Source organism: Chelon labrosus (genome assembly GCF_963514085.1).
Source record: "Chelon labrosus genome assembly, chromosome: 20".
NCBI classification, from domain to species: Eukaryota; Metazoa; Chordata; class Actinopteri; order Mugiliformes; family Mugilidae; genus Chelon; species Chelon labrosus.
The window spans coordinates 12,612,014-12,635,985 of NC_140353.1; the positions used below are offsets into that span (position 1 = coordinate 12,612,014).

The 23,972-nt window shown below is 43.3% G+C and overlaps 1 protein-coding gene across 4 annotated transcripts in view; it reads left to right on the forward strand.

The window, feature by feature from the left end:
• The first annotated feature begins 2,331 nt into the window (after window positions 1-2,331).
• Window positions 2,332-23,972, forward strand: part of eml1 (EMAP like 1) — a 36,744-nt gene continuing 15,103 nt past the window's right edge. For 3 of the 4 annotated variants that reach the window (XM_084569816.1, XM_084569817.1, XM_084569818.1), the window contains exons 1-3: window positions 2,332-2,985; window positions 19,514-19,696; window positions 22,401-22,539. In XM_084569816.1, the coding sequence (XP_084425942.1) occupies window positions 2,919-2,985; window positions 19,514-19,696; window positions 22,401-22,539 (389 nt within the window). In that variant the 5' untranslated portion in view covers window positions 2,332-2,918. Of the gene's footprint in view, window positions 2,986-13,878; window positions 17,332-19,513; window positions 19,697-22,400; window positions 22,540-23,972 lie in introns of those variants that run through there. The other variant, XM_084569819.1, reaches the window with a different exon arrangement.

The window sequence follows — 23,972 nt, forward strand, 5'->3', positions numbered from 1 at the left end:
TGGCTCTTTAGCTGCTAGCAGCTAACTGTGGCTAGCTACTGTTGGTTGCCTGACAACGGTTGTTTGCAACGGCGGAACACGATGCTAATTCTACTAGCATGCTAATTACGTAACCGCCTCTTTGCATCTTCCTGTTGTTATCATGGCTGACACAGGTTGCACATTATATTGGGCTCAATATATTTAGTTTATTTAGTTTGTCTGTCTGTGCAGCGCCATCCTGTTTGTTTTAAAGGTGATGTTCAGTGTAGTGTGTGTAACAATGGGAGGGGGTGTGGACCAGAAGAGGGATGGAGCAGCAGCAGGATCAGCTACACCACCTGCCACCCGCTGGGTTGTGGGTGGGGTTAAGCGCCCCACGGGGGGGGGGGGGGCATTTTGAAGAGTATACACCCCAGTTTGTGCTGCCTCTCACGTGAGCATATGCACAGATACAGACAGACGCACGCAAACAAACACCAGACCTGTCCCTAATCTATCTCCCAAATCAGACCTACAGTGGGATTTACAATAATCTGAGCCCTTTCAGACAAAACACCACAGGGACTCAGCAATCTTCAGAACAAAACACAAAGAAGGATGTTTGATGTGTGTTGCCCTCTGGTTCACGGTGCTGCATGAAATTCCTTTTTGTATCTGAATCAAAACACTGGATGTTTTCTCCTGTTTGCAGTTTAAAAACATCAGCCCGCATATGAACGCAAATATACTTTTTATGCACTTTAAGTGTCGATATAAAAATTAACTGAAGACGTGATGCATGTGGTGTAAAGGTCAACACTCAAGCTGCCTCTGTGAGTGTTTTGAAATTGTAATATTCTTGTGATTACACAAAACAAGCACTGCAGTATGCAGACGCAGTGCTGGTCTACAAAGAGCACCTTGTTTTCTTGCATAATCCTGGCTGCTGCCGAGCTTAGTAAGTCTGTCGGTGGCTTGATGTTATTGTGTAATAAGTGAAGCGGAGAGCAGTGTTTTCCTCGGGGGAGCGAGAGGGCTGCAGCTCTCAGGTCAACTACATGGAGGGCCCTGAACCATAAAAATCATCAGCCGTTACATGGAGCCTCACTGCATCCCTTTCATCCGCTTGTTTAAGGTTGAGTCTTGCCGGGTCACCTCTGAACCACTCAGGATTTAAGATGTTGCACAGATACCCGCAAAGAAAGGGCTGCCAGATAATATCTGAGCTTTAATGAAAACAATGCGAGAAACAAACCTAGCCTTTCATGGTCTCTCTCCCGGTGCTGATTTCAGAGCGTCCCTGCCTTTGTATGATTTTTGTCGGCTCCGTCTTGTGATCTCAGAAGAAAGGGGGAAGTGTTGAATATAGGCCAGCCTCTCCGTCTTCTTTAGGCTTATTATTTTCCCCTTCCAGCTTGAATTATAAATAATGCAAGGAGATCCCCCTCTCATGCACATACAAAACCCCTGAGTTAGAATCAAAAAGCGCCAAATTTCCCCCCTTTTTTCTATAGGGTATCCCCCCTTTAGTCCTCACTAAACTCCCACCCTGCTCACTTTTTAATTTGGTCCTCCTCTCTTTATACCCTGCACCCTCCTCAAGCACTCTTCTTTTTCCTCCTCCGCCACCCTCCCCCTCTATCCCATTTATTTCCTCTCTTTCCTCAATCCCCCATAGTCTCCCTTTCATTCTCTCCCCCCTTCTCGTCCTTGTTTTAAGGATCCCTCGCTCTCTGTGCTGTCTGCAGCGGGGCAGATAAGACAGACAGAGGACAGAATGATAATCGTGTTTAGCTACGACAGAGTTCCCCTGGCAGTGTTCAGCTCGGATGTTTGGTGGCGGCTGCAGGGAAGACGTGACGTTGGTGTGTGTTGTGATGTGTCCCCATGTGACTCCTTACTGTGATATACAGGATGTGCTGACATTATAAGTACATACACAGGTTCTTTATATATATTGGCTGAGGTGGCTTAGTCATTTTGATTTCTTTTATTCTCCTTTCATCTAATTTCTGTACCCTGCCTTGTCCTCTTTTCCTGTCCTCTAACTCTTTTGTCCACCTCTCTCTCATTTTTCCTTTATTTTACACTTGTCTCCTATTTTCTCCTTTATGATTTCTCTTCTTTTTTCCTCTATTATTTCATCTTGGTCATTTCCTTTCCTACGACCTTGTCCTTTCCTCACCTTTTTTTTTTTTTAAGTCTCCTACCCTACTTTAACCTGTCTCTCCTCTCCAACTAAGCAAAAGGAGGAGGATCTACTGGACTGGCCCAGCCCCCTGCGCTCTGACTCGTCCACACTGTGTGACAGGGGAAGGCTGGGCTGTCCCAACCATTATCTGAACACTCACACAGCTTCTGACACACACAAACACACACACACACAGTAACTGCCTGTGCCAGAGCTTTGCCTGCGCTGTCAGCTCAAGCCCTCTTAAAGCTGTTTTTCGGCTGGAGATCAGTGCGAGCTAACGACACGCAGCTGTCTCTGCTGAGCGCAGAAGGAGGACAAGAGGAGAACAGAGGGAGGAGGAAAGAGGAGGAGCAGGAGGAGAAGGGAGGAGAGGACGAGCACAGGGGGAAAACAAAACCACCGGCAGCCTCTTAACTTCTGCGTCCGGTCCAGTGCAGTCATTCTTCTGCAGGGAGTGTTTTCTTCTACTTTTTTTTTGTGTGTGAGGGGGGTAGAAGAAGAAGAGGAGGAGGAGGAGAAGAAGAAGGGCTGGAGTTCACATGACATAATCGGAGTGAATGGGTTGCCATGGTGACTCACACAGGGAGCCTGACCCGTGCAGAGTGAATGGAGGGAGCGCCTTGGACGCCAAGTGAACGATAAACTAACGGAGGGGAGTCACCGGAGAGAGAGAGAGAGAGAGCGAGAGAGAGAGAGAAGGAGAGGAGAGCGGAGGAGTGGTGGATAGCCGAGGGAACACAGAGGAGCTGAGCAGAGGTTGAGAATGGAGGACGGGTTTTCCAGCTACAGCAGCTTGTATGACACCTCATCACTGCTACAGTTCTGCAACGGTAAAACTTACTAACCATTCCTCTCCCATCCCTCTGCACTCCCTCACCCGCATGTATCTGTGGGCTTGACATGTCACCAGCTGACAGGCTAAACTTGACGCCAGGCAGAGGTGGTTTGTTTTGCATACGTGAGCCATTTTTAGTATTTGGTGGAAAAGGAGCCGAGGCTGCTCTTGTATGACTTTATTGTCAGTGATGCCCTGTAGAAGAGTTGTAAAACTAGAGACCGTCAGATTAGAATATTGCAGACAAACACAGTGCAGATTTAACAGGAAGTCTCCGGAGTCAAGGCCAGGGTAATGTCAACAGTCTATGTGAGCCGGTGGCCATCAGGACAGCTAATAAACAAAGACGAGCTGAGGATGAGAAACAGCCTTTTTGCTTACAGCGTTGCCCTGGTTCTGCCTGGTGTGACGAAGGGCATGCTACGAATGTATTTCCCCCTTGGTGGCTGATTGCAATCAGAGAGTTGAGTGAGACAAAACAGGAATGACGGAGCAGGACACGATTGCCGAATTTTTTTGCCGGCGGCTCTGATGTGATTTATTTGCTGGCTTGGGGAGAACCCATACTTCTGGCTGCTAATGTTATGGGAGGGAGAGGGTGACTCAGGAAAGAGGAAGCAGCATGACACATCACTATGACATCAGTTTGGGATTAATATCCGTGAAGCTTTAGTTCCTGCTCAGAGTAAACCCTCTGAGTTAGATTTAGCACAAACATACAACTGAACTATGCTCAAAAGTAGAGGTCTTATATTGATGGTATTCCTGAACTGATGCATTCTGTAGAAATCAGACGCTACTGCACAGTTTGTTGACAACGTCCCTGCTGTCATACCTACTAGCTACTATTGGTGATTCCTGACATACACACTGTACCACAGGAACTTTGAACCAGACTGTCACGATAACTCAGCCCATGAATTAAATCTAAAATTAAATGTTTATCATATTCAAGTTGCCCCAAAAATTAACATTTAATCCCTGTTAATGTGTTGTACGTTCTAAAATGTTTCCGCCTGTATTTAACAGTAGCTGTTGTTAATCTGTGTAATCTGTTGTTAGTGAGTAACATCATTACTAGTAGTGGATAATGAAAACCTTGTAAAGTGCTAGCAGCTGAGAGGAAGGGAACACTATTGTCTAACTGAGCAGATCATAGATGTGGAGGTGTCTTCCTGCCAGGGATACTTTTGTTCATTCATGCATCACTAATGAAGTGAAACCAGTTAAAAGATTTATGGATTTCCTCCATTAAATGTGTAGCGGTCACAAAGGTAGAGATGCACCCAGAGAAACAAATGAGTTAGCGAAGCTCATAATTGAAATATAGATCATGGAAAATGGAAACTGTTTTAATGATAACTGTTTTCCTGGACCTAGACAGTTTCCCTTTGCCTATCAAGTCTATAAATGTCTAATTGAAAAAGTACACCTGCTTTATTATGATGGATGAAATGAAAATGGAGCAAAGATTTGATAAGCCGAGGCAACAGAGGAAGTAGTGTTGCGTGAATCCACTCTTTCTATAGTCCCGTGATGTATTCCTATGCGATGAGCTAAGTGCCAGGTGTTGGTTGGATTGACCTGAAAAACAGGTGTAGCAGTGAATATGCAGCGTGTACGGCAACATAAGCCGCACCACTTCCTCTGAAATGGTTGACCTTTAAATCTCCTACAAATTACAGTTTATAGTGGCAGGTACAGCTTTGTGGTACGTGTCGCAACCGAGGCTCGGGGGTTTGCGCGGCAAGTGAGAAAGTGTCGGATCAGTCGAGCACGGAAGAGAACTCTAACCTCCTCTTTAACTAAAGATCTAGAGAGTGTACTATTTATTGCCATGCCATGAATGTGAGCAGAGGGAGAGCCTGTAATTGTTTGTAATCATTGACAATGTCAGGCTTCCTATCTGGGAGAACGTTGATGCTGTTCAGGGATTTGCCAGGGATTTTCCAACCTCCACTCTCCTGCTTTATCTGTTTCTCTCTCTCTCTCTCTCCTATACACATCATAAACTGAGGGATCAGCTTCTTGTAAGTCGTTCCTTAGTTAAAACAAGTTTTTAGGGCTCCAAATTGTAGTGTATAAACGGAGTGTGTGTCTGGCCTGTACGCCAAAGTGACATCATACTGCTCTGCTGGCATCGTCCAGCTGAACCCAGATCCACTCAAAGCAAAAAGTCAATGATGTCATTCATTCCCCTCTTTCTCTTCCTCTCCCTCGGCCCGTGTGTTGTGGATCATCCAACCAGACTAATGTTTGGAGACTAGGTCAGCTAAACTGCAGAAACGCGTGCAGGCTGCATGCTTTGTCCTCAGGAGGTCAGGGCTAGCTCAGGCTAAATGAACATTAGCCCCATTACACCCTCAGATACACACTATGATTACAGCTGATGAAGGGAGTGGATCCTCTGAAGAGGCTTTTTCTCCGTTAAATCACATTAGGAACATGCTGGTTCTGGAGAAGACATCAGCGTTGATCGAATTAGTCTGCGTTGCGTGGCTTGTAATGAGATTGCTGTTGTTTTTATAGAATTTACCAATTTCCTGATATCACTTTGTCGGGATTCTTGTCCCTTATAAAAGGAGGAAAGATAACATTTGGCGTTATTGCTTTCAAGGACCATTCCTGCGGTTTAATGTTTTGTTCATCCACCAATCATTTACCAGAGTCATAAATTTTGAGTTGGATGCCATATGGAACCAGTGGACATTATCTATCTGTTGAGCTTCCCAGCAGAAAGAAATTCATGGAAACTTGTGGCTAAACTGAACAGATGAGAAACAAGACGGTGCGCTTACTTAACCTGTATCTGCGTCACATGGATTTTGCCACGTAATCTGACGTGAGTTTAGCTCTTGGCAAATTCTTTTGCCTTACAGTCACAAGGTATATATCTTCAGTACATTCTGACACTAAAATGCCATTTTCAGACGATTCAGTCGAAAATGAACTGCTGAGACCAGCTCATGTCTCAGCAGCACAGTCCTGGGAGACCTGGTTATAAAGTGTGCTAGCTGCAAAATAAGCTAAACATTAAATATTTACAGTTGCATTATTTTGACATGGACAAGTAGTAGCCCAGTTCTTTAGCGTCTGAAATATCTACCTACTGCTAGCTACCGGTACGTTGAAGTTTTCACTGAAGACTCTTCCAGGACTAGGTTGCACTCTGAGACAGGAAGTGTATATATACCATGTCATACCATTACTGCAGCCTTTAATGTGAAACCCTAACATTTATGAAAGCCTAGGCTTTGGACAGTGTTTTGCATCAATGTTAAGTAGATGTAATGTGTGGTTGAGAAGCTAAAACATGCAAAGCCAACAAGGCAAAATCAAAAGTTAATACGATAATTGTTCATCAGCAGCTGATGCGCAAAATGCTCCTGAAGTGTTAATAAGTAAATCCGGCTCACTTTAATACTTCATATCAGTATAATACTGATGATCACTCAGGTTCGTCTCCAAATTCTCCATCCTAACAAATCTGCTCGCCCGCTCATTTCATCTTTTGAGCCAGTGATTTCTGCTCAAATTTGGACCAAGCGTCTTTTTATCTCCACACTCATGACATGCACCCAGAGGCAGACTGGCACAGCCCTCACCTTACCAGCAGTGGCAGAGAACCACGATGACATCTTAACACCCCAGCTTGACAGCAGAGAGGGGAGGGCAGGGCGAGGCAGGATGAGCACTGACTTGAGCTCGTGAAGAAAAAAGGGACGGAAGTTTGAATTAGTAAGTGTGCAGATGGATGGAACAGACGCGGAGGGTGAAGAGGGAAATGAATAAAGAGGAAGGCTGCTTTGATGTTTGTTGGAGGTATTTTGATACACAGTGGAGGTGACGCGTCTTCGTCACCGTTTCCTCCTCTTCTTGGCGGCGCATCCTTTTAAGTATCTCCGAACCAAACCCTGATTGGTCACGGCACGTGGAGAGGGATTAGGATTAAAGTCATGCTCACGTTACCAGCCGCAGTAGCCAAGGATGGCAGGGAGGTGTTTGTGTTGGTGTGGTTTTAGGACAGTATGCCATTTATGTTTGTTTTCCTCAACTTCGAAGATGCATAGAAACTCATTACTTTTAGGAATGTACCTGTTACTTGAAGAAAAAAATGCATTTTCTCCCTCTCCTTTCCCCTTTGTTATTTGTTCTTTGTCTTTCCCCCTGATTATTTCTCATTATCCATCAAAGCTCAAGCTTGGCCCACTGCCAAGATGACCCGCACTCTGGCATTTAGCTGCATTCAGATAAAACTGCACTTAAACATCAATGGATAAATGACGGGAGAGGGGAGTATTAGTAAATGATGCGTCTCTGTGCCATCACTCATCTGTAACAGCTGTACATGTATCAGGGCAGCAGTCTAATAAATATCGACCCTAATGGGATAACTCATCCACTACTGCTGATTCATTTAAGGGCTGACATTGATTTCCCATAGCTGTGTCAGTGAGAGCACACAGCACTCTCCGTTTCTTTTTTCATCTCCCTCCAGTCTCCAAGTCAATGTGGATGTAGTCCTTCCATTTTTAAAACTCCTCCGTCCTTCACTTCACGTTTCTCTCCCTCGTTCTCAAGCTCTTTCCCATCGCCCTCGTCCCTACGTCAGACTCTCCCATGCTCTTTGTTTGATCTTGTGCCCCAAGTGGAGCTCAGAGGGCTTTTCTGTTTTTTTTTTTGTTTTCAAACCAGACAGTCAGATATTGAGCGGGGCAACATGAGCGTCTGTAGTCACGAGTCATGCTGCCCCCCCCCCCCCCCCCCCCCCCCCTCGCTCCTTATCTCACTTTTCTCCTGATAAGGTTTGCCCGACACTTTCTCTTTCGTGCAGCAGAATAGCGAGCCATTAACTGCTAATAGTCACACCCAGTGACAGTGTGCGCTCGTTAAACGTGTACGTACATGCTATAGCTTTATTGAGTCTCTTTGAGTATCCGACTGCAAAAGCTGCTTTTGAGATCAGTTGGAACCAGCAGATCTGTGACTGGCCTTGTTTCCTACTGAGAAAATATCCCACTTATGCATGCAAAAATTTACTTGTGTTTATGTAATGTCAGCCTTGACACCTTGGTATCTGGTTCTCTTCATGAATCATCTGCAGTAAACACTAGACATGGATACACACCGTAGAGGAGGATTTATCTGCATAGCGCAGTGTGTTGTATAAAATCTGCATGGAAGGGAAAGATTAGGCCACGAGCCAGCATCGCACCGAGCTATTTTGGTCCCCACCCCTAAGTTATTAAGTATATTACTGACATCTGTTGTGTATCTGCATGCATGCAGAGAGGTCAAGGAACTGATATTGCTATGGCCAATTCAGCCTCAGAAATCAAAAGGGTGGTAGCTAAACTGAAACTGAAGGGAACTGAGTAACTGTTTGCACTGTTTATCTTCATAGTCTGCGTCATACACACTCAACAAGATTATAAATAGTAGTAACCCTCAAGGCTGAAGAATTAAGTCAACAAGAAAGTGCCTAAAACTGAACTTCCTGAAATGGCCACCAGAGGCTTGGTGCAAAAGTGAGTCAGTCCCCATGTTAAAATGCTCAAACAGAAATAAAGATGTTTACAGTCCGGTCTCTATAGCTAATTTTTCTATTCATGTTGACTGCCCCAGGGGTTATGTTTTCGTTACTGATCCCTTCAAATTATATCAAGTCCTAAAAGTGTGCGTAATTAAGACAACAAATGGGTATGGTCTCAGATTGCTGGCCTTTTTCCTCAGCCTCACCCCACATGCCTCAGCTCCACTCACGCTTCCCTTCTTAGCCCATGTCTGAACGACAACTGCCAGTAACTGTACCAGTTTTTAAACAGTCGGCCTTTATGTGTATTAGCAGATAATGGTGCGATGTTTGCTTCAGTCAAGTATTACAATAATCCCTGTTGCCTTGTGAAGACAGAGATTATCCTGAAATCTCTTCACAGTCCAGGGACAAATAAATATGTTTTTATTCCTGCGTTGTATTTTTTTTTCTGTTCAGGGGAATTGTTGCTCTTCAGTTTGTAAAGATTTGTTGTGCTCGGTATTATTGTCCTGTGATAGATGGTTGAGTCAGGGACACAGCCTCTTCATGAGCCACCAGTCAGTAGATATCATTTTTTTGTTGGACTGAGTATTTCCTCTCTCCATCTTTTCTTGTCTTCTCTTCCACTGACACACATTCCCGCAGCCTCATCTCATGACCTAGTAAAACAATCAGGCATGTAAAGCGGGAGCTAGTTCCTGTGCTAAATATATACACTGAATTTGCGCGCGCGTGTGTGTGTGTAACTAATGCTTCTGGCAGTGAAGGAGAGTAGTGCTCTCTGGTTATGTGTGTGCATATGAGTGTGTGTGCCCATCCTCAAGTTCACTGTGTGTGTGTGTGTGTGGGTGTGTGTGCATACCACCGCAAGGTCAGAAGAGGAGATATGAAGCCCGCATGCATGAGTCCTTGAACAGTATGTCATGGATGTGTAAAAATACCACAGAAGAGCCAGAATTGCCTCTTCTCTGCTCTGTAACACCAAATGTGCTCACCAGAGCATTGAATTCTACCTGTGGGGGAGGGCGAAAAGCAATAAATCACACAGGTCAGCAGAATCCCAAAGAGATGCCATTATTTTTAATCTCTGCTTAATGCTTAAAGTATCACTAAAGCTATTCTTTCCAATCAGAAACACACAAGACAAGAAACGGGGGCTCAATTATAAATTTCTAAATCTGAATATGAGGCAGAGCCATGCAGGTATGAACATTTAAATTAGTATGAAAATGATTTCCAGCACTGATCATCTGTGTACACCCTGCTATGTGCATATGCATTCATGTGCACATACGCATGTCTGTGCGTAAATCCCACTATTAATCCTGCAGCGCGTCACCAAACCTTTTAAGATTAATTAAAGATAAATTCAGTAACTGTGACGAGGTGAATGTTTATGGTAATCGTCTCCATCAGCATATTGTTTCCAGCGAGGCTGAAATCACGGCCCATTGATTTGACCGCACTTCGCTTCTAAACCCTGGCCAGTTGAGATGTGAACAGATATAATTAACCTCTCGGTGCCCGTGGTGCGGCTCCCAGAGGCGGCTCAGCACCCTAATTGGTCTCTTACATCTGCTGTTAATGGAAGAACCGAGGGGAAAGCCCCGGCTCCGCGTGTGAGGGTGTATCCACCATTGCATGTGTTCAGCCTGTCTGTAGCAGATGGACAGGGAAAGAAAGGCGAATCCCATTAGAAATTCCATTAAAAATAAATTCATCAAGAACACAGGTGCAGAGATGGGAGGAGTACAAGATGTTAATCAGTTTGATTTACCCTCTATTGACAGTCCATTTTGTTGTTAATGGCAGTTTGTTTTGCTCCAAACTTGATCAAATGCTTTTTACATTTGGTTATGGCACCACTACTATGCAATTTGATTTCTGAAAGGTTTAAACATGTGAAACAGCAATGTCTGTCTCCTTTTCAAGCTTCACATTATTCAATAATCTCTCCAATCATCAGCAAACCTGAATGTAAGGTGGTGTGTTATGAGTAACGTCTTCGCTATGGCTGTTGAACAACTCTGTCCTAAGTCTTAACATCTTCAGGCTGAGCTGTGATTTAAATTCAGACCACTGACAGAGTGATAGAGAAGAGCTAATTGGTCCAATCAGCGAGCTATGATAAGAATTGAAAGGGTCTTGTAGACTTGTGGACTTCTGAAGCTTCCCAGAAGTGTTTAACCAACCATGACTGAAATTCAGGAACTTCTAGGACTGCTTCTACTTCTGTGGTCTAATTTATTCGGAAATCTTTGCAGTTTCTTGCAACAGTCACGGACGATCTTGACAAGAACATGTAGTTGTCATATTCTGAACAGCTTGTTTTTCAAGCATTACAACAGGAAGCAAACAGTATTTGCAGCCCACTGAATTGATACGGACAGATGTAGGAAGCATTTAATATGATGACACACTAAAGTAGAGGGAAACAACAACCTTTGATTGTTGAATATATTTGCAGAGACGCGTGTGTGGCATGCTTAAAGACGTATTTAAGCATTGCTAAAACTGCCTTACTATTCTTTATTCTACTCTTTGCTAGTATTAGCATACATTAAAATTGCCTTCATCTTCTCCCCTGACATCTGCAGTCTCAATTAAGTTGAAAGAAATTACCTTAACATATCTGGTACAGATACGAACCACCGTCTGACACTGACGGCTTCAGATGTGAGATGTGTCTGCTTTCAGCCTCTAGATGAGCTAACAAGTGAGATAAATAGGAAATATGAGATATGTTACTTTTCCATCTTCCATTTACTCACTGCCTTGTTTTGTGAAAGGCACAAATCAGTGCTACAAGAACGTGCATAATATGGCCCAACTCCAACTGACAGTTCCTATTAGCGCATGCTTTAACTTTCACATTACAACCTAATTATTTATAAGGAGGATTTCTTCAAGAGGAATCCAAGGACGCACCCAAAAAACAGACATCTGATTAATTCATCCAAATGCCCAGCCCCAGTCCAAAGCGACTGTCCATCATGACCACAGCGAGAAAAAAGAAAAAAGTAATAATGTGGCTTTGTTAGGCTCATTGCTCACTCAAGCTAAACACAGCTGGGCCGGCTCAAGTTACTTGTTGATGTCAAAACTCTGGAAAAAAAAAAAAAGACTGTGACTGGTCAAGTGGAAAGCCAGAGGAGAGAATAGTGAATTATTAAGCATTTCTTGAATGCATAGTAATTAACATCACAGACATGTAGCGGTGTGACTGTGTGTTGAGGGGCAGAATTCAAAAATGGGAACACGCCAATAATGAAATGTGTAATATTTGTTGTGTAATGATTGCCTTGCCTACTACCAGCAGTGCCACTGTATGTTCTCACCCCTCCAGATGGCAGACATGTACGATTGGCCCGATGTTCATTGTGGTGACAGTATCTGGCACACGGGCCCTGTTGCACCGTCTCTGTATGTGTGTGAGACCATTTTCGCACCACGGAAATCTGGTTTCCCGTAACAACACTGTCACTTGATGGAGCAACACCAGTGCACGCACACAAACACACACACACACACACACACACACACACACACACACACACTCTCTCATGGATGGAACAAGTATCCCGCCTCCTGTTCCTTCCTGGTTGTTTGTTACCGGGGGACAAAGCCCTGGTCTATGTGGAGAAAGGTTGAGACTGAGAAAGAGGCTTGTGTCAGAGCCTGGAGCCGCTGCCAAGCGTGACTTAGTGCTTCTGTGGTCTTTCTAAAAGTCACAGTAGTAAAAAAAGATCTCTTTCTTCAGCTGTTTATTACTTTTCTTTGTCAATTCAGACATGTAATATAAAGCTTAGCATGTTGTTGTCTTCATCAGTTGCGCTTTGCAGTACTCAGACAGAAGCTGAGGGCTTCCTGTCTATCATACTGGGTTTGATATGTGTGATATGTTTTCGTCATCAGAAGGAAGGTACTTAGCACAGAGGAGCACCTCAGTAATGTACAACGGTAATGTTGTCTAAACCCTTTCTGCACCTGTCTGACTACAGTTGAATAAAAGCAATTTGCCCTAGACTGTATATGAAGAGTGGACCAGGTCTGAAGTGAAGCCCATGTGTTTGAGCTAAAATGGCAATACCACTAAAAAATCCCATTCAAGACTCATATTCAGAAATATAATATATAATATCACAACAGCATGGACATTCATGATCCTCAGAGGAGGAATCCTGACAACTGTCTCGATCCCAACTTTTCCTCCAACGTGTAGATTCAGGGCCAGATGCCTCCAAAACGAATGCCGTTTCCACGCCTTCGTCTGCACATGTGTGTTTTGTGCCAAAAAGCAGAGTAGGGCAGACAAATAGAAACCAGGGTGAAAGAAGTTAGAGACGGAAAGAGAGAGGGGGGGAATACAAATCCAGACTGCTGCTAAGCTCGAACCCCCCTGGGCCTAAGGATCACTAGCGTTGAGCAAGATCTGCTCCACATATCCAGCATAATCCCTCCGCCACGCCGTGAACACTTCCTCTTTGACGGAGGAGTGTGTGTGTAGGTGTGTGTGTGTTTTGTAAGCAGGGTGTTCGGGATAATGGTGTATGTGTATGTGTATGTGTTAAGAAGGAGTTATTCTGCGTCAATGGGCCGTGTACTTTTTGCCCATTAACTCCTTTTGGATTTAGTTACCCCCGTTTCATTTTGATTTTTCTCAAAGGAAGGCTTAAGGCACTGTATGAAAATGACATGGTTTGGGAAGGTGGCATTACATTTTATAAATTACAAATCTAACAAATTTGATAATATATTTAATTTGGACCCTAAACTTGAAAACTATGAAATTAGCAGTTTTCAAATATATGGTAAACCCAATAAGGGCTCCGGATTAAGTGATAATATGATGTGAAACATGTTTTAGCTGTTATAAATCACACATCTTGAGGTCAAAAAAATGCTGACAGTCGACTGGAAACATGAAGCAAACAGCTGTTTCCTTTTTATTAATCCATTATAGTCTTGCTTAAATATAAATTTAAGCTTCTGTGCTCGAACAGAACGATCATGAGTCTCAACGCTCCTTCTTTTCTGTCTCCCCCTCCCCCCCCCCCCCCCTAATAATTGATGTACAGTCCCTTCGTGGGCAGACGAAAATATTGATGGTGTTCTTGCATTATCGGATCACTCAGCCCCTCCGCTGGAAGAAAACAAGCAGCACTTAACGGCTTCTACTTTTAGCTCCGGCGTTTCTGTTCAGTGCGCTCCACATTGAGAGGAGCTGCCTGCATTTGGCCTGAGTCTGACCTCAGGAAGGATGTACCTAATGGAAGGAAAGGTTTAACATGTTCATACGAGGACAGTGGGCTCTCTCGCGGGGGTCGTTAGGCCTCTCCTCATGTTCCTCTTTGACCCAGACACACTCTTTGTGACCTCTGCGCACACACAGACACACAGCTCTATATTTCATTCCTTTGTTCCTGTGGGTCTATTTGGGATTATCCGTCCTGTTGTTTTGACATAAAAAGAACTCCCCTCCTTATTTCTTGCTCTCGCTACACTGTGTGTTTTCTCCTCTTTATGCCCGCTTCAGGTTGTGTTCGAGGGCTTCCCTTTGCCTGATCCACCTGGGACTATTTATAGCGTCTAAGCCCCGGTCAAGCAGGAGACATCAGAGGGAGCTTGTAAACCGGGCGTCTGTCTCCCTAATCTGACCAGTTGATTAGCTAGAACACCACGTCACTCTGTCAGCTGCTCACAGTTGCTGACAAACAGAACTGGCGACACTTTAAGTAACTCTCTCTCCTCCATTTTGCTCTTCTTGTCATTTTCTCTCCAATATCTCTCTCAGTTGGTTTTGCAATTTTTCATACTGATGACAGGAGGGGAGAATGTGATTTTGTAAATGCATGGCGTTTCTTCTTGCATGTACTGGGCATAACATCAAAAAACAGATTTCCATAACTCACAAAGAAGAGCACTCATTCATATTCATATTTTTATTCTTTTTAGTCTTGCGAGTGACATTGATCTATGGACGTAATCAGCAATTTGCTGACATGCCATTTTGGTCCAGACTGTAGCAACTACTAGACCCATTGTCATGATTTTCAGTGCAGATATTCTTGGCTCCCAGAGGAAACGTATTAATTCAGTGGCCCTTTAGCTTTTTCTCTTGTACCATTGTGAGATTTTAATTTGTCCAAAATTTGCCCAAATGTCTGGAAGTAATTTAATACCATTCATATCCTCCTCAGCGAATGCTAGCATCTTAATTTGCTACAAAATAATGCACGTGCTAACATACCTGGTTAACATCGAAATGTTAGCATTCTTACATTAGCATTTAGCTGCAGGCGTGGCTGTAAACCCATATCTCAAATCATTTTACGTGTTGTTTAGAGTGCATGAGTTCATGCAAGGCATCGTACAGTGCATGTACGTGTACTGGTGTACTGGTGTACTGGTTAGTCAAAAGGTGGGGTGTGAAACACTGCATTCTTCTTATCCTCAATGGTTGCCAACCACAGCCAGCTAGAGAGTGGAAGGGATCGCCCACCAATTTTCTAAATCTGGAAAATGTTTGCAGAGGAACCTGCAGTGGTTGCAGTTGGAAAAGGGAACATGGCACCATACAAATGTGAGGTTATCAACATATACAGAAAGTATTTATTTTTACCACTGTCAGATAGAGGTCATTTGGACATTTGTTAGATTTATTCAGTTCTCTGTAATACTTCAGTACCTTAAATGCAGCGTGTCGCGTTAGCTCAGTAGATTAGACAGTCAAATGTTGCTATTGTTGTTCCACCCTGTCAAAAATCAGGCACCAACAAGTCAGTAGTTTACACGGGGTACTATATGGAAGTGTACTAATGGATGAATCAGCGGGGAGTCACTGTGTCTCTTTGTGTTATTATCTGGGCTATTATCTGGCACATCTTCATTAGCTCTCATTCTGCTTTTGTCTCCATCCACCTCTACCTTTCTCTGTCAGTCTTTAAATCACTACCTCCTTTTCTCCTTTAATTCCTTCATGCCACTTGAGTATGATTAGGTTCAGACTTCTATTAGTGAGGCCCTGAGCAGACTGAAGTCTGGTTGTTTAATAAGTGTGACTCATTGGTCTTGGGAGAAATGGCTTTCCTGAAGGCACAGTCTGCAGCAGCTCTGAACTGGCACCACGGCAGCGCGCGACCTGGACGTGTGCATTCGTGTTATGAAATTAAAACCAGTTGGAAAGGTGCTGCTCCAGCTGGCAGATAGATGTGACAGTGGTGGTGGTATCAGCGCTGCCTTTCTGTCTGAAAAGCGGGAATAGTTGTCATAATATTGTGACAGGCTGTTTCCTGCAGTGTTTGGTTCTTTGATCTGTGGGTTTTCTGCAAACACTGGTTGTGGCTTTTCGAAACCTTCCATTGGAGCTCAGCTTAACCTGGCAGCTGAACTTTCCATCATGTCAATTTAGCTTTATTGTTTGGCTTCTCTGCGCCGCTGAGTGAAAGGAAAACAGACATCAATCACTCTGCTTGCCGTGTGTTATTGTCAAAGTGTGCACGAGCACTCTAGCACGAAGTAAGACAGCAGCTATCATGGTATTTTCTCCAAGGGATTGTCCTGAGTGTCATGCTTTTTTTTTCCACCCCCAAGTGTGAATGTGTTCCTATCCTCGCATATTCTAGGAGGTGGAGGAGTGAGTCAGCTAAAAAACATACAGCTCAGATCAGCAGAGGGCTGCCGCAGAAGATATTTTATACATGAGGTCCCTATGCATTGCTCAGAATGTTGGGACTGCTCCCTCAGCGTTGATCAAAAGAATTTCCCCAGGACATTTTTAGTCTTTAGCCTATCGATCCTTGTGGCAGATGAGAGTGCAGACGAGGGGGGGGGAGAGGGGTCAGAGCATGTGTGCACCCTCCGATGTTCATTATTGATGATGGTGAGGTCAGTAAATGGCTCTGAAATAAGGTGGAGATGGAAGCAGGGAGTGGTTTGGTTAGTTCAGAGCAGAACTAAAGAGAGTTTTCTATTTGCCCTTCATTGAATCCCCGTGGCTGTAGTGATGGACAGGCAGTCAAGCAGGCAGGTGGTCCCCCCAGAATGACATCGCCTTGCGGAGGAAGGTAATAGGGAGCAGTGTGTCATGATGCATCAGAGTGAGCAGATAGATGGGCTCAGAGATCAGTCTCGGATTTTTGACCCAGCCACATATTGACCAGATAATGAAACGGGGACAGAAAAAGAAAATCAGGGCGAAGCTGGAGACGACTGACACGAGTGAAGTGATTTGAGCAGCAGACAGCTGACAGGTGTGAATACCACACTGCAGATCGGTGGGGGTGCTCTGATTTACTTCTGTGTGGATGAAAGAGGGATGCTGGCATCTAAGGCTCCATGTGGTGATGGATTTATTGTTAAATGAAGATTGACATGTTACTGATACTGACTCTCAGGGCTGAAAGCATGTGAGCCCCAGAGAGCGCTGTCACATCAGGAGCAAATTTAGCCAAATCCACACCGTGCGTGCGAGACTACGCCTTGGTCACATCTGTGTCACACTCTTAGCAGACATCTCTGACCTTTTGGCCTCTGATCTCCTCTGAGTGTGGACGTAGCTGTGAACATGTTACTGGGCGTCAGCTCGCCTCAGATGTTTTAACCAAGGAGCAGGGGGACAGAGGGAGGATGTTAGCCGTGACAGCCAGTCATTGTACTTCAACGGCCGATGGTATCACGCTGTCATTGTCTCAGTGTTGGGAGCAGACCCACAGCAGATGCTGAGCACATAATAGAGGCTTTATCTCTGGATATTCACCCCGCATGTGAAAATGAGCAAGGATTGCTTGAAAGAAAGTGTCTCAGGTAAGCGGATAGTTTAAGTCCCAGTTTTATCTGTGGAAAAGTGTGTGTTGAGATGAAGAAGTGAGACAGGCATTGTACGTTATAAAACATGAAAGCAGCTCCTTTGAGAAGAAATCTTAAGTGAGCGTACGGGCGTATAAACCAAGGCAGACAGATTTCTCATTGTGCTTGTAAAGCTGCGGCTGTCGCTGTAATACATTAGATTGTGCACCCAGCAGTTTTCATTTGATGCCACTTCTCCAGATCAGGGGTTTTATTATGGGATTTTCACTTGTAGGCCAGGTGAGAATATTACACAGTGTATAGAAGTAATATCTCTATCAAGTTAGAGGTTTTTGTTATTGTAAAAAACTCATCACATCTTCTGAAACTCAAAGTCTAGTACTTTGTGTGTATGTGCGTGAGAACAGTAATTCAGTCCGTTCTGTATGTATTCATACTTCTATTCTCGGCTACAAGCATCACGCGTCTGATTAATGCACCGGTTCACCATCTGATCAGGGGTCTTCCTGAATAAAGCTATTCACAAAATACATGATAAAAACACACAATTAAACAAAACACCCAGCCAACAGGCAGTGTATTTTGCTCACTAATGGAATTTGCCCACTCGTAGACAAAACTGTGAAATTGCTTTTCCAGCAGTGTTCCGCCAATTAAGTTATTGTGGCTTCATTGTACCTAATGGAATTATACAGTATATTTATAAAAAAAAAAAAGATGCATAAAAAGTACAATAAAATGGGTTTGGAAGTCGTCGTTTTGCTTCAATAATTGCGAACACATAAAGCAGTTTAAGGTGTTTGTTACAGCCAGCATTGAGTGATTTATTTGATTTTATTCTCAAGAGCCATGCAATGCCTTTGTTCTCCATTCTGAAAATCCTTCAGTATTATTTAGGCAATTGCATCTACGTTACAGCTTCTGTTGCAAATGTGTGTTGCGCCAAGGATGATTCAGTGGATGGATTAAATTCAATAAACCTACAGACATCTATTTATCAATGAGCAAATCTTTGGGGATAGGCATAGGTCAGGGGTGTCCTGAAACTCATCACAACACTTTGCTTTCACCAGAGTGTCTGCGATCCGAATTTCAGCATGTGTGACACACTGCTGTACTTGATTGTTTGAGAATGTTATTTAGAAATGTCAGGAGGCTTTTTCAGATTCCCATTATGTTACCAGGCGGTCGGGGTCTAACGCAAATTCTCAGCAGAAACCCAAACTGCGTATGTGCCTAATCACCACATGTCTTCCCTCTAATGCATAATGCATCAGGCTTTTATTACAAGTCTGCTGGGAATACACGGCGGTGATTTACATTAATATTTCATCAAACCGCTGTGACATCAAAGTCTTAATGGAGGAGACTCTGCACAAATGTGTGTGTGTGTTAATGTTTAATGAAGTGGACCCCAGTGGCCGGTGCTTGGCCTGTATCTGGGTGTCAGGTGGAAAGGTGATAATAATGCGTTAAGTTAGTTTAAGATAAGAGACCAGGCAGACGTTGAAAACAGGCTCATGAATAAAGCTTTAATAGAATAGCAGTGTTTGAATCAAATAAAGGAAAAGGCTTTTGCAGCCAAAGAGTTTGGATTCATTAAAGAGAATGAGTTTGCTGCTTGTATCTCAGCCCTGAGGTTTATTTTGTTGTTGTTGTTTTTGTTTGGGGATTTTTCTGCAGTAATCCCTATGATTTAATCATTGACAAAGACATTTTTCTGACACTCTGAAAAGTAAACTTTCCAAAATCAACTTAGTTAATTGAGGTTATTGTTTTTTCCCCACAAATGCATGTAATTATACATAAAAATGCATAAATTCTCAAACTATTTTAAGCTGGAGTTTAGAAAAAGCCTGACAGTTGTGCCTACAAAACAATTTTTATTTGTATATCTGCAAACACAGTAATATCTAACAAACCTGCTGACAATATCAACTTCCCACTCAGACTTTCATATATTTCAGACCCTCTTATCTTACATTCTGCAAGAAAGTGAATAAGCACTTTTTCCTAATGTCCCAAAATGTGTGTATCAGCAACTCATCATCAAATTATCTGCAATGACTCAACGTTGTGCAGCATCCACTGACTCATGTTTGATATTATGTGACAAGCCACTCCGTAGCTAACCCATCATCTTCTCCGACCCTTTCCACGTCCCTGGCTGTTTCCTCAGATGACAGTGCGTCAGCAGCCAGCAGTATGGAGGTGACGGACCGCATCGCCTCCCTGGAGCAGAGGGTCCAGATGCAGGAGGATGAGATTCAGCTGCTCAAGTCCGCTCTAGCCGACGTGGTCCGCAGACTCAACCTGTCTGAGGAGCAGCAGGCCATGGGGTCACGCAGGGGGCCCACCAAAGGTATCATGCTAACCATAAGCTGGGCATCTATCAATTCTTCTAGTGTCTTAAGCCGCAGGCTCAGCGGGTTTTCATGTTTCCACTAACAACAAGACACACACTGTGTCCTGCACACATACAGTATATCTCTCTATAAGACTCTATATCTCTTTCTCCTTTTCCACTTTGATCTCTCTTTCCTCATGATGTGTCTTTCAAATCCTCCTTTTTCCCCATCTCTTCTCCCTCGTGTTCTCCCTTCTCCCGGACTTGTGCGTTGTGTTGTTAAATGTGTTGTACGTTACGTGCATAGACCCCGCTATGATGAGAAAATCTCCCTCAGCAGACAGCAATGTTGGGAAGCCAGGTAGGCTGACTGTGTAGTCTTGTCTGCACTAACCAGGCCTGATGTGTACATGCGCACATTTCCCACCTTTTAGTCACTGCCTGAACCTGCCAGCATTTTGTAATTTGTACATGCATTTCACAGTATGCACAGCTACAGTATGTTCAGTACTGCACACTGCGTGATCTGTGATCTGAGTTGCAAGACATGGATAGACACAGATAGATGTATTATTCATTTGTATCAGTGCAAGTTAAGAGGGGGACTAGCGTTTATTCTTTGTGCTAAGCTCAACTATCCTACAGCTGCTGAAAGTAGCTTTGACATGAAACTGTTCAGTATCCTTCAAGGTAGTAAAGACGAATTAGTAACCTATTTCTTTAGGCTACACAAATAAAATGCACAATTTTTAAACTCATAAACTTGTAAAGCCTCACTTTGTTGTTCCTCTCCACATGGTATCACACAGCTAAATGCACTTTGTCCAGTCACTAACTGTGAGCTATGAGGAAGGCAGCCTACATATATCCTGTTAGGAAAGCACTGAGAGATTGTTTAGGCTTTTCCATTTTTGTAGTGTTTGCATGTGTTGATTTTCAGCTGAGATGTGTTTGATAAAATCTGTCTCTCAAACGGTATCCTCACCCCTTGGATTGATGAAGGCTGTACATAAAACTGGCCACAATTTATGTGTTTCGTGTCCTCAAATATGCATTTAAATGATGAAGCAGAAGCAGATTATGATTCTGAGCGGCTGCCGGTTTCAGTCTCAGGAGCGACTGTGAAAGCATGGAGTTTGGTTTTGCTTTGGGAGCTGGAGGAGGACGACTCAGACTCAGAGCTGCTTTTTTTTTCTTTTTGTTCTCCACTATTAGCTGCAGGGAGCAGCCAGCAGCCTGCCTCCCTCTACTGAAGTGCAATGATCTGCTTCAGGAAGCTTAACAGCTACGCAGACTGCATGCGGACAATCGTGGACACACACACACACACACACAGAAACGCACACATTCATCTTCTTTAACATGCTAACAAAATTACAAACCTCAGTTTGGCCCTGCTGCGTAATTACTACATGAACGATAACAGAGAAAGTGTGTACATAGGCTTGAGTGTGTATTCAAGTGTGTGTGTGTGTGTGTGTGCCTGAGTGAATGTGTGTCTCTGCTGGATGAAACGGTGTCTATTAAATATTTATCACTGCAGATGAAGCTGCAGCTTGGATTTGTTAGTCTGTTCTTGCCAGACTGTCATGTGTGCTGTGTGCACATGGGTGTGTGTGTTTTTGTGTTTGTTGCCACTTCTGTGAATCACTTATAATTATATAGCGTTGGCATGGAGAGCTGATTAAACAAATGCAAAATTTGTCAGTAAAAGGCACATTAAGTTGAGTTAATACAGATTTGTATGTAGCATCTTCTAATTTTATCCCTATGATTCCACTGTGAAATTATTCTTTGAACCCTCACTGAAGAGAGTGTGGTTTAAATACACAATAGCACGAGCACAATATACACAAACATTAAAGTCATGTCCACATATAAAACAGTTCGTTTATCACACATCTCTTTGTAGATGACAGTTGGTTGCTAGTGGACGTTCTAGGCTCCGGTTGCCAAAGTAACCCTCTTGTATATTTGATAGCTCAAATGTTTATGAGTAAAGCAAACAGAAAAAAAAAGAGATTGCTACTGTATGAAAAGAACTATCTCTTCTTGCCATTACTGCTTTCTATTTGAAGAGAAAATACTTTCAACAAAGGTGCCGTTCCATCTGAGTTCACCCAATTCTCCAAGCCCATCAGGCTGAATGTGGTGGTAGGAGCCAAAGGCTTGGTCAGTTCTTCCTTGTGTATGGACTATATGTATAAGACACTCCTATTTGTTGTTGTCTCAATTGCTTCACCTCAAATTTGAGATTATTCTGACTTGATACCCGCCCATTTTATGTTGCCAGAGGTTTTTTTTCTCCTACAGCTACGGCTTGCTGAATTTCATTAACATTACATGGTCCCTTGTTGCCATGTACATTATTTGATAGTCTCTTCCTGTATGTTACAACCCTTTATGGCCCAGTTTTGTTTTTTATCTGTATCAGTATAATCACACTTAAATGGACTGGACTTTCCTTTATAAGGACGTACTCATTTATCTAAAACTGCAACACAAATTAACAAAAATAATTGTCTTTGTTGATTTTCCTTAAAAAACGAAAAATCCACAAATTGACATTAGTTATTATATAATTAGTAACTACTCACTGAAACATATAACAACTCCCTCTCTGAGTCCTTTAAAGACAATACAGCAGCTATCTATTCTTGTCCTGTATGAAGCTTTTTTTTTTCTCAACACGTCCTTCTGTTGTCCTTTTTTCTTCCAGCCAGGCCAATGATTGCCACGCTGCCGTTACGGCCCACTGTAAACAACGGGACCATCCTACCAAAGAAAGGCGGTGGCACGTTGCCCTCACCATCTGGATCTGGATCCAGAAAGGACACCAGCACATCAGCCAGCAAAAGGTGAGGAAACACAATGTAATAGTTAGCAAGTTAATTAATTCAGAGACTTCTACGTTTACCGATTACTGTCTTCTAAGGAGGTTGCTGACATTTTAGGGAACTTTTGCCTTGTTTCAAAGCAGCTTGAAGGTGTGGACTGACAAAGTCAACAGATTATGTGGTGATGGTTTACTGAACCCTCGGGCCTCGTTAATGTTGGATAGTTCTTAAGTCCACATAAGTTTCATATAGGAGAGGTTTTTTTTTTTTCTCCAGACATCTCTTTTGTCCCAAGACCTTTCTTCAGTCCTGTCCCTCTGCACCAACTCAGATCATTTCTGTCATAAATTGTCACATTTCTGTCTTGTTATCGGCCAAAAACCACTGACATTTACCAGGGCTGATACAGCATTTTCCCCGTCTCTTTATCTCTGTTGTGTGCATGAGTTTGTACATGCACGTGGAGCACAGGTTATCAATCTTGTCTGCCAAGGGAACAATAAACCTTTTCCTCATCTCTGGAGGACATTACCATAATCAGATGAAGCTCGGCAGACATCGGGGACCTTCTCCAGTCCTAACAGATGTTAACTCCCCTGTGGCATTGTTACTTTTTCCGTGTGTGCTTTTATTAGTGCTTCGGGGATGCTTTCCTGTACACTCTGCGGCTCTCACCTCGAGGTTTAATGAAGTGAACAGCAGAGGAATTGTTCTGCAGAATGAAAAGTAACTTTTATGAAGGGGGGCTGCTAGGAGAAAAACCCTCAAGACTAAATACGTGGAAGTGAGACTTTATTTCCTTGTAGTTTCTCTGAATGGATTCAAACTAAGAGACTGTTTCTACTTCTGATTTATATGATTTATCGACCTGTATAGTTTTTTTTCTGCTTGTAAACGGGGCTGTTCCAAGAATTTAGTAGTCTGGACCAGACTTCTCCTACGATTGTCACAAGAAGTGAATTTAAGGTTAAAGCTGCCAAAACTCCTGTAGTCTGAGCTCCCCTTAAGCCTCCTTATTTTTATACAGTATTCAGTACATAGGACTCAGGTACATAGAGTAAAAGTGACAAGGCCTTAGTCACTGCTTGTCTCTTCTATTTATCTTCATGTACCGTGTTGTGTCCCATCTTTCCTGCCTTGCGTGTCCGCTCTCTCACATTGTCTTTCTCTGATAACGTTTCCTCTCCGACTGTGACGTTGATGTATCCTGTTTGTGTCTTGTCCACCTACAATGTGATGTCCCGCCAGTCTGTCCAGTTTGTCCCCTCTGTCTCGTTCTACCAGAATTCTCTATCTGCCTCTCAGGTGAGGTTATCACCAAGCCTCACTATGTTACCGTTCACTGTATAACACCATCTCTGCACCGCTGATCTAACGCATGCTAAACTTCATCTTCAGTTATTAAATCAGTCACTAAATAATATAGCTTTTGTCATGTTTTTTTATTTTCCTTA